Source organism: Coptis chinensis, chromosome 7 (assembly GCF_015680905.1).
Source record: "Coptis chinensis isolate HL-2020 chromosome 7, ASM1568090v1, whole genome shotgun sequence".
Lineage (NCBI taxonomy): Eukaryota > Viridiplantae > Streptophyta > Magnoliopsida > Ranunculales > Ranunculaceae > Coptis > Coptis chinensis.
In genome coordinates, this window is record NC_141462.1 from 58,479 (window position 1) to 69,802 (window position 11,324).

Sequence of the window (11,324 nt, forward strand, 5' to 3'; positions counted from 1 at the left end):
AAAGTGGAGGAGATGAACAAATGGTATTCTCGCCACTTTAGTGCATAGTAGATAGTCCCACATTGGTTATCCACCACATCGGGTAGGGTTGGCTGGGCTTGGGCTTCTTGTTGTGGGTAGTGGTTTGACCAATAGCTTTAAACTTGTTTTGCCTTTTTCTTGGCGACAAGTTTGGTGTTCTATTAGGAGTTGTCTCTCTTTCTCCTAACCTCTATAAATAATTTGTGAGTCCATAGAGAAAATAGACTTGATCGAACTCAACTCGGAGAAACGAGAAAACTCAAACCGGTCCTTTTCTTCTTCTCTTCTTCCCCCGCCCTTGAGAGAGTTATATTCTTTGTTCTAGAGGTAGTCCGTTTCTAGTGCAAAGTCGGTGCAAGCGTTAACCATTGAATCTGTGGAGGAAGACGCCATGCTTTGTTGCCTTTACGCACCATTGGAAGGGCTGAGAAATCTTTCCTTAAGGGACGACTAATCAGCGCCTTGGTTATTCCCGGTTATTGCCGTCCTTGTTTCTTTATTCTCTTGTTCCTTACATTTCTACTTTTTAGTTCTTTGTGATCATTCAACTATTCTAACAGCAAGCCCAGAGGAAGATTGTCAAGTTGAAAGTTCTGGAACAGCAACCGCATCATCATATGATCGAGAAGAAAAACCCTCATGGAAAGGTTTCCAAGAATAATCATCGCCAGCTCCCTCTAATAGTGCTTTGTGGAAGAATTACAAGGTCATCAGCGACCATCATGGAGCAGTGAGGCCTATTGTTGTTGATCTAAGCAATTCATGGTTTTGTATAAGTTCTGTGGATTGCACAATAAAAATATGGGATCTAGGAACTGGAGTATTGAAGCACACATTAATTAGCCATATTGGACATGTACATGCCCTTGTTGTTAGCCCCCACCACACCTAGATGTTCCCTGATGGCGACGACAAACAAGTTAAGTGCTGGGATTTAGAGCAAAACAAGGTTATTTAGTCCTATCATGGACACCTTAGTGTTGTTCATTGCCTAGCTTACGGGTGGACGTGATGATGTGTGTTGGGTCTGGAACATGCGTTGCAAGAGTCAGCTTACTGAGTTATTGAATTTCATTGGTGAGAAAAATGAATGGGAGATTGGAAAATGGGACAAATTTGAATGGGCGGTTTTTACAAATTTGTAGGGGGGGATACTTTGATCTTCTATCATTTGCAACTCTTGTAATTGCTCCTGTACTCTACTTATATTCATGTCTATATGTCCAAAGACTTCAAAATTCCACTTCTTCAACTCACACTTCAACAACTCTGCCAATCAATGAAGCAATCATTACTGATGGAAAACGTACTTGGCTACACAGATATGAAGTACCTTTTCAGAGGTTCTTTAGGTTCGTGTGATTGTCGCTACACCATGTTTATGAATGGTAGTAGTTAGGATTATCTAGCTTGAATTTAAGTGGGGTATAGGCTGTTGCTCCTACTAATCTTTTTGTACTATTTTTTTTTTCTCTTTTTTAATCAAATTTTAATCTTACCAAGCAAAAAAAAAGAGGGGAGGGGGTGGGGGGGGGGGTTTACAATTTGAATTAGAGACAAATTTGTCAATGTACAAAATACCAACGTCTTTTACAAAAAAAATTGACGGAGTGGAGGGCAATCACTAATGATTTCAAAAATGGAGAGTTTACACAAAAGAGGTACAAACTTTGGGGGGATAAATCAAAAAAGTCCTTGCATATATCTATGTCAGTATTTGTTCACATGAATAGTAGTTAGTCTTGTACTGTACTCGGTCTGGTTGTACCTCTATGTTTGGTTTTTTTTTGCTAACTTGGTCTGCTGTACCTCTATGTTTTTCTGTTGCTATCTAATAATTGTAAGTATATTGTGCTTAATATACCCTCATTATGTTAAATTTAAAGAAAAGAAATGAAAAATTAGTCTTTGTTCAGTATTTTAGTCACATGCAAAAGTCTATGAGAAGGTCTATATGTATTCATAAGTTAATGTCCTTGTTTGAAAGCATGTAAGCCTATGCCTAGTTTATTTATTTATTTATTATTATTATTATTATTATTATTATTATTTATTTATTTATTTATTTTATTTATTTATTTATTTATTTATTTATTTATTATTATTATTATTATTATATTATTATTATTATTATTTTTTTTGTACACACCAACACCCTTCCTTACCAGTCGGGCTATCTTGTTGGGTGTAAGCTTATGCCTAGTTGAATACACCTACTTTCATGTTACTGTTGATTCTTGGCTTTCACATGTTGTCGTACTTATCTCATATTCATGTCATGTCATGTCATGTTTTAATGAACTTGATTGTGTTGATTTTACTTTAAATGTAACATCCAGGAGAAAGACTAGAGTTGGGTACATGATATTTCTTTATATGTATGATTAGACAAATAAAACTGCACCTTTTGTTTTAAGTGAGATGTTTATGACTAATGAATTTATTGTTTGAATGTGAGTCACTTAATATGAAATTTCGTTATATAGTATTGAAATATTGGTATAGTTGAATTTGTATTTTTTGTAGTATGTTTGTCGTTTGTTGGCAATGTTGAAAAAAAAACGTAAACAAATAAGAATAAATGGTTGGTTAATGGGAAACAGTTCGCCGTATTACTCGACCAGTTAATAGCTTGATATGGCGTGCTGTGGACATAGCCATTCATGATAACAGTTTGGAGCATTATGTAATTTTCCCAATACTGAGTAAAGTAAAAGAGAAAATCTTGTGCTTATATATATTCAAACCATGTGTTCTAGTTATGAGTAGATTAGTGTTTATCTTGTTTTGTTTACCGGCGTCTTGTTATCACATGTTATATTAACAGGTATGTAAGTGTAACTAATAATTCTTTAGTTAGGATTGTAGTGCAGTCTGTAGTGTACTTGTTGGGCGCGTTGATTTACACTCCTATTTATCTTTTTTTTTTAACATGTGAGCACGATATAGTACGTGGAGCTCGTTCTTAGAGTCTTGGCATGATCTGGTGTCCAGTCAAGTCTTAGTTTAGTTGTTTTTGTTTTAAACATTATTTTTCTATTTTAAGAGACAAATTCAGTGTCAAGTTATTTATTTTCAATCAAATTGTAATAAGCTATTTATTCGGCAAGATTTTGGTATTTTTGACTTTTAAGGGAAGTATTTTGGATCTGTTTGTGTTTTTAAACATATATATTTAACTTTATAGTTAGACCAGGTGTATCCGAGGCTTTGTATGTTTTTTCATGTAGTCTCGAGATATATTCCTTCATGTTAGACCGGCCGGCTAATAACTGGAAATATATTTTTGAGGAGTCACAGTTATATTTATAAACTACATTAGTACATTCAGTTAACAAAATGCAATCAACAAAAAAAAGTTAACAAATGATTCCATTATATTACACTAAGAATACGGTGACATCAAACTTATTCTAGTCCATTCTGAGTTTTTTTTTGGAGAGAGTAATACTCCATTTGGCATGGTGAAATCCTAAAGAACCTTTTCTTTGGTTTTGTAGCTTAAATTTAGTTGTGCAGTCTCCATAACTCATTTTTTTTTTTAAAGTGCAGTATAAAAATAAATTCTAGGAAACTTGAATTTTACTACTTATCCTAATTCCTAACAGCGTTTCAGATAATAATTGAACAAGAGAATAATCATTGATCAGAGAGCATAACGTACAAATGAAGGAGATGCATTTTCTGGTTTTAGTGTGTTACCAAATCCAAAAGTCAAATTGGGCCCAAATCGTCATATTTTTCTTGAATTGGGTTGGCTTGGCGGCTTGGGCCTTACACATGCCTAACAGAGTAACAGGATAAGTTCAAGACTTAGTTGGACTGGAGACTGTAGTTGGATGCTCCTTTCAGCCGACGGGTTGGCCTGATTTAGAGAAAGAAAAATAACTTAGGCTGAGTCCAATGGCACCCTATTCTTTTAAAAGTAGTGTTAAAATCAATAAAATAGACAAATTTGCCTTTTGCAGTTTCTAATATTGTAATCATTTTTTACTTCGTCTAAAGATCTTGTCATCTCTCTTATATGTGTCAAGTTCTTTTGAAATTGTTTTTCGAGGAAATGATTTCTTAAATTATCTTTTCTTTTTGTTCCGAAATAACTATTTTGATCAGCTTTCCAATTAAAATTTGATATTTTTGAATACCAATCTATATCTAAATTATGTGACTAGGAATTACAAACTTCAAAATTAATGAAACCACCAGGCAATCATGTGCTATTAAGAAAAGGACAGTAAGGAAAGTGAGTCTTTGCCTTCGAAATTAATGTTTATGATTGGACTACTCGTACATACAATGAGAAGCACTTGGATCACCACTTCACCGCTATACACAAAATGTACAAAGATACCTATTATCACATACTGTCAAATAATTGTTCATTTGTTCAATTATAATCGAAGTCAAGAAGTCCAACCTCTATGCTCTCTCCGCCACATCTAGTTCACATACGTCTCTATTATTTGGGGTGGGGTCTTTTGGTGTATTTGTGTGTTTATAAGAACCATGAGAATGACTCTAATCTTTGCAAGGGTCGACATTGGGATTATTTAATGATCATAGGATAACTTTCATAGTTTCATGTGCTCTTCCTGTGATTAGTATTCTATCCTATTCTATACCAACCTTCACATTGAAGTCAGTCACCGATTTATCTTGTGCAAAGTTGCAAACCATGGTCCTATATCCAGAATCGAGCAGACACATACAAGAAACCCCAACAGCTCCTTTTAACAGTCATTGTCTCTTATTTCCTCAATCTGACTGTTATCACGTGCACCCACAACTAGCTGTCCAATTTTTATTTATTTTGATGCTGTTTATTGGTCCACCACTTTAATATAGAAGAACTTCAATATGTAGCTACCTGTTACAATTGATGCTTGCGGTAGATTTGGTCTCATTTTAACGCAAAATAGATCTCTCAGAATATTGGGACAAAAACACAAAATCTACAAAAACAATGCGTGTCTCCGAGTCCCCAAAAAACGATAATGAAATATTGTAATACATTCATTCATAGAACAAAACGTTGTTCGTATAAAAGGTATTTATAGCTAGAGATTGTCGAAATTTGATGCACCATATCTCCGAGGAAGTTTGTATTTCAAGAAGCTGAGATAATCATATCGTGTGCTACGTGCATTCTTAACCAGTTAACCCAGCCGATAAAGGCTTAAAGTTTATTCAAACTCAGTAACTCTAAAATTTGAGAGTAATGAGTTTTGAAGCAAGTTTTTGATGTCTTTGGAAGTATGCTTTACGCAAACCTTACTCGTTGAGTTTGTAGAAGATATGTGAATGTGAACCATTGCAGAGTAGAGACGGACGCCTAAGTGCCTAGAGTAGTATTAGAGTCGATAGTGTCTGTTTAGATTCCAGAGTTAGAAATGCTATAGATGATTTATCAATTTGTTCTGAACCTCCTGCTGGTCAAATGAGATAGACATCACATTCCACATTATAAACTTAAACTTAGAACTGAAATTAGTGCATGTGTCTAATATAAATCATTAGTTCCACCCAATTTGACTCTACTATTCCTTTCAAGTAGTCCCTATCTGATTCGATCCTTGTGACCTCAACAGAGCAATCCCAAGATCACATACTGTCGGACTCATATGCATGGTGCAAAATGCGGCAGAATATTGAAATCTAAAAATTGAGTGGTATAATCTTTATTCTGAGTATTATGAGATTCAAGAAAAAAGAAATATTCTTGCAGCACATTTTATAATTTAATCAGCTCGTATTCTCTATGAAATAAACAATATTTAAGACTGCACACTGCAATATTACAGAATAATAAACCTGAAGCTTCTAAAAACCAAAATAGATATCTCTATAATATCAGGCGATACGATATCACCTAACACATCTTAAGCGGAGGCCCGCATAAGCAATCGTTGTTCACGAAAGAAGACGCTTCGAGATGATCGAACGGTGATCCACTAGGAATTTGTCCACAAAGATGATTGTTCCTAAGATCCAAATGTCCGATATATTGTGCAGCCGAAATAGATTTCGGTATCTTACCTCTCAACATATTGTACGATAAATCAAGTTCTGAAAAGTAAGATTTCGGACCGAAAACATCCGGAATATAACCTTCAAGACCGTTTCGGCTTAAATTTAAAATACTCACACCGGATCCACTCAATAAAGTCGATGGAATTGTTCCGGTAATCCGATTATTATCGAGATATAAAGTCGAAAGTACCGGCATTTTCCCAAGTGCAGCTGGAATTGAACCCGAAATAAGATTTGAAGCGAGATCTAAATCGGCAAGACGGTAAATTTTCGATATGGAACTTGGAATCGGACCGGAAAGCTGGTTTCGACTCAGCAACAATCTACTAAGCATTTTCATATTACCGCAAAGTGCCGGAATATTACCGGTAAGTCTGTTGTTACGTAGATCGACATGCTTTAATTCCGGTAATCTCACTATTGAACTTGGAATACTACCGGTAATAAGATTATCCGCGACATTTAAGACGGCAAGTTGCTGAAGTTTATCGATATCTACCGGCAAACTACCGGTAAGTCTATTACCCACAAGATCAAAATTTCGTAAATACTTAAGTGAAGTAATGCATGCTGGTATAGTTCCAGAAATACCTTTCCAGTCTGCAATAATGACATTCGAGAGACGGTCTAGTTTACAAATGGCGGGCGAGATTACGCCCGTCATGTAACCAGATCGATGAGCCTTTTCGAATATTGGATCTTCTGATTCGCCGCGTAAGTTTATATCGGCAACTCGTTGATTAGTTGGATCGCAATGTACACCGTACCAGTTGTTGCAACAATCGGTGCCCGTCCATGTATTGAAAATGCCCAAGTATGGTTCCTTGAGTGCTGCTTTGAAAGCTAGTAATGCTGCTCGGTCTGAGGGCGTGCATGAATTAACAGTAGAGATAACGGAGAGAAGAAGTAGGGAGATGGTGAAGATGGTCGTTATAGACATTTTGGCAAGTTCTACTACTAACTAATTGTAACGGTTGTAAAGGTGCGTTTTGGTTTTCTCCTAATTACTACTAGGATGAACGGGAAGGGTTAGGATTTTTGATGTGACCGAGATCATTTGTGAAAGCGAACCGCCACACGATCTTCTACCGTTTTTCCTTTTTCGGGGAGAAGAATCAGTCCGACGTAGTTAGGTAGGTGGTATTTATAGAGTTTTGAGAGGAGATCCTTCCGACACACGTGTATTCTTTTGTACAAATGTAGGGTGGAGATCGCGGATGAGTGTTGGGTTGGATCCGTTATGATTGGGGGTAGATCGCGGTAGTCCCTATTTTCGGTGTTGAGATTACCACTAAGATATTGGCAATCATTACCCCAAAGTGGGATGTGTTTCTATCCAAGCGTTCTATATTCGGATGAAGTGTTAGATCCGGAGATGTTCGTTCGCACCACCTACTCGAGCTACTCGCAGTCGGTCTTGGAGGTCGCCTTGGATTAATCTATGAGTGCCGCCCGCCAGAGGCCGTTCTCGAGTCCGTCTTGAGTTCGCTATCTTCGGTTCGCTTTATGCTCCACGCGAGTCGCGATGCCCTATGAGGGTATCGCCCCTATGACCCTACCGGTAGGGTGTTGGTGGGTGGAAACGCGCCGGAGAGAAGAGTCGGACGGCGTGGTGGAGCGTGGAGCTTAACAAAGAAGATGGATGAACCGACCGGTGGAGCGCCACTTTTGAATATTGTGGCCCGTGAATGGGGGGAAAAAGGTAGTTGTATCTTACGCACGCGATGTAATCGTGAGCGGTTGAAGCGAACGCGTGTCAACGCGTTATCGGGATCGCCGAAAAGCGATGCCTTGGAACACGGTGCGGGCTATAAGCGTAGGATGTAATGATTACTCCTTGGTAACCGAATCCGGGCGGTTTATACAAAATCAGATTTGGAATACGAAAAAAGTTACTTCGTTTTTTTCTTCTTCCGCGAAAAACGCCGCTAGGGTTTTCGGTGAGTGCTCCCGCCGCCGTTTTCTTTCCCATTTCCATTTGCTTTCCTCTCCGTCCGGTTCGTTATTTTAAGTAAGTAGGTTATTGTAAGGCTATGTGGTTTTAGAATCAATCTTTGATAGAAAAGGGTTGTTATAATGTCCGATTCGATGACACTCGGCCGGAGGAGGTCCGGAGAGATATCTTTGAGTCAGGAGAGAACGAGGATGAAGAATCGCGAGTTGTCGGCGCTGGGGTTGAAGTTAGAAAGAAGAAGATAGGACGGGGGGGTAACGCCGCCCGATCTCGGTCGAGATGACGCGGGCTAGTACGCCAGTCGAGGGGAGAGGTCGGCATCGCCGATGTGCCCCTAGAAGAGTGAACCGCCGCGGTCGCTAACTCTTTCCCCGAAGGTAGGGCGCAGATGGGATTAATGTCCCCGACCGGAGATATACGAGCCACGCATCGAAAGTGAAAATGTTCAGAGTGAGGAGTATAACCCTACCGAAACGGTGGAGTTATAATCTGTGAGGGTTACCGAGAGCGCAGATGCACATACCGTTCAAACCGGTACGCGACTTCTTGGCGCTTTGTTGGAAGTCGCCCCGTCGGTTCGGTGGGTAACACGGGCGATTATTTAAGGTGTTCGACCAACGAACGCGAAGTGGGGAATATGACATAGGTGTATCCGATATAGTGGAGCACTATGTGATACGCCGATCGGGGAACATGAACTTTAGCTTGCAAACCATGACGACGCCGCTCTCCGCAGTTGATCGATGGAGTAAGCAATGAGGCCTGGACTAAGAGACCGTTGTTGCTAGTTGGCAATTACCGCGGTGAGCGGGTGTATAATCGCAAACTAGGATTTGTAACATATCCGGTGGGTAGGAATACTTTTTCGTTGTTATTTTTCGTAACGTTTGATAGCCGCTTCTAATGTGTCTTTGTTTTGCTTTGGCCGCAGAGTTTTTCGCGGAAGCGCTTAACCGATCGTGGGGAGATAGAAAGATTCGCTTCGGCCGACTCGTCTTTGAAAAACAAGCCGGTTGCCCGAGGTTGCTCATTTCTTTGAGGAAAAGGGAGGCCGCGATCCCGAGAAGAGGAAGGTACAAAAGGAGCGGCTCTAAGTCGAACCAAGCGAGGGGTGATGGAGAAGCCGCATAAGTGATCCGATAACACGAGAGGAGAGGCAGCTGGTGGTGGAGCGCAAGGCGGCCCGTTAGGGGGGAACCGCAGAGTCGGAGGATCGGGCAATCGGCCCGAATGGGGTTCGATCGAGGCCCCGTAGAGTTGGAGCCGCTGGTTTTTGATCGCCGCGTGCTGTGGGGTCGGAGAGGAGGCCACGCTGATGCCTCCGAAAGCAGACCGGGCGAAGCCGCGAAAGTAGCTCGACATGCTCGCGGAAGATGGTGCTAGCACGGGCGGATTCGATGGTGGCGCTGGCCGGGGCCACGCAGTGATCTCGGCCAGAGTGGAGCCCGACCGAAAAGGTGTCATGGACTTGGCCACTTTTGAGTGGGGTCCCGCAGTATCGCGATCGGGACGCGATCCCATCCCGTGAAGAAGGCCAAGGGCCCCACGAAGGCTTAATCGAAAAGCGGTGGCGCCTCTGCGGACGATCCGAAGGACATTTTGTCTATCCGACGAACGGGCGCAGCCAAGATCGCGGAAACGGTTAATCGCCGCCCGAGATCCAAAGAAGATAGCGGGTTGTTTGCTAGAACAAATAGCTCTGGATGGCAACCGCAGAGAGCTAGATGAGAAGGGTTAGTCGACAACTTGAAACGAATGGAAATTCGCGCAACGCGTGGTATGCCTATAACTTCATCCGAGGTAATTTGCTTGCTTATGCAAATTGTTGTTCAGGCTAACCATGTGTATGTTCGCAAACCGTGAGCCGGATTCCGTGGTTGAAAGAGATCGCCTCGCTCGCGAGTAATCGATAGGGAAATGGTGCCAAGCCGGGTGAGGAGCTGAAAAATGTCCGTGACGCCGCAGATGGATGGCGAGGAACTGGAAGATTTGAAGAGAACTCATGAAGCCGTTGAATCCGCCAAGATGTTGAAAGATACCTAAGCCGGAAGAGCCGAGGCAAAAGCTAGAAGGAGTCAAGATAATGCGCGAGCCGCTACCGTGGAAATGGGAGGTCGAACGATTACGCCTTTGACCGCAAGAAGGTTGCTCGTGACGCTTAATCGTGCCTATGACACACGGACGCAGACTTCGCATTGAACCGAGATCGACTACAATGCTTGAATGAGGAACACGCCACCGCGGCGTCCCGGCCCCCGTGGAGGAGGTTCAAGGGGATGCCGGTGGGGCGATTGCCTCTTCTATGAGCTGCGCCGTAGTTCGGGTGGCTCGAAATAAGCCGCCAGACCCGACGCGTTGATGAGCTTAGAGTTGGATGGCATAGCCGATCATCATTGTGGACGGAGAGAGCCGAGGTCGATGAAGCCGTTTGAGCGTGGGAGGAGTAGTGAATGTGGGCCGGGATGACGAAGTTGTAAAATTTGTTCTTTGTCCGTTTTATCGCCTTATGTGCCGCGGATACAATATAACCGGTTTCGGGTAACCGGCGTTCGCCTTTCTTATGTTTCAGGTAATCGTAATCCCCGAACAAGTAGGTGTTTTGCCGATTCGGGTAGCCAATTTAATGTGGCTTAACTCGGGTGGGGCCGGGTTGGATTTCCGAAAGTAATCTCAAAGAACTCGGCTCACCAACACCGAAGCCGCATCGATAAAGCTATTAAACTAGAACTTCCCTTGTTTATACGCGATGGTAAATAGTCAGGTTGTGTGTATGTCCGAAGTCGTCCGCCCACTCATAGTGATGTAGGATGACACGGCTTAGAATGGAACGTGGTAGGCCCATCAGGGTGACGACCTCCTTACTTATGATTGGTAAAATGGGGAGCGCCCCGTTGTTGGAGTGCTTGAGATTGCGGCGTGTGACGCGAACGCGAGCATCGATCGCCGGAGTCCGCTCGAGATGCAGTCGAATTGCTCTCGATTCGATCCACGCTAACCGCAGTTGTTCCGTTGCGCGCGCGACACGGTAGGAGACGACGAGCGGTTCATGGGACATAATGATGGCGGGCGATGATGGCGCTTACGCCTCAAGGTGATAATGAGGGACTTAGGAAAAGACGTTTCCTAAGGAATATAAACCGCCTTCGCACATATCATCAAGAGGTTTTGTCATTGTTTCGCTTTAAGCTTTCCTTCCTCCTCGTTGCTTCCGCGCTTTGACCGCGGTTTTTCGTCGCCGCTTGTTCATCGTATGTGGCTTCTTCTCTATGTTATTGTTATTCAGTTTGAGAAATACCTAGAGTAAGTATTAACTTTGTCG

The 11,324-nt window shown here is 41.8% G+C and overlaps 1 protein-coding gene across 1 annotated transcript; it reads right to left on the reverse strand.

Annotated features, from left to right (window-relative positions):
• Positions 1–5,726: 5,726 nt before the first annotated feature.
• LOC147484893 (uncharacterized) lies at positions 5,727–7,028 on the reverse strand. Its single transcript, XM_086571144.1, has one exon. It carries the CDS (start codon positions 6,989–6,991, stop codon positions 5,891–5,893), a length of 1,101 nt encoding a protein of 366 aa, XP_086427270.1. The 5' UTR covers positions 6,992–7,028; the 3' UTR covers positions 5,727–5,890.
• Between the last annotated feature and the right edge of the window lie 4,296 nt (positions 7,029–11,324).

Coding starts and splice junctions, on each gene's coding strand:
- LOC147484893 (XM_086571144.1), bottom strand. CDS start 6,991: ATGTCTATAACGACCATCTTCACCATCTCCCTACTTCTTCTCTCCGTT.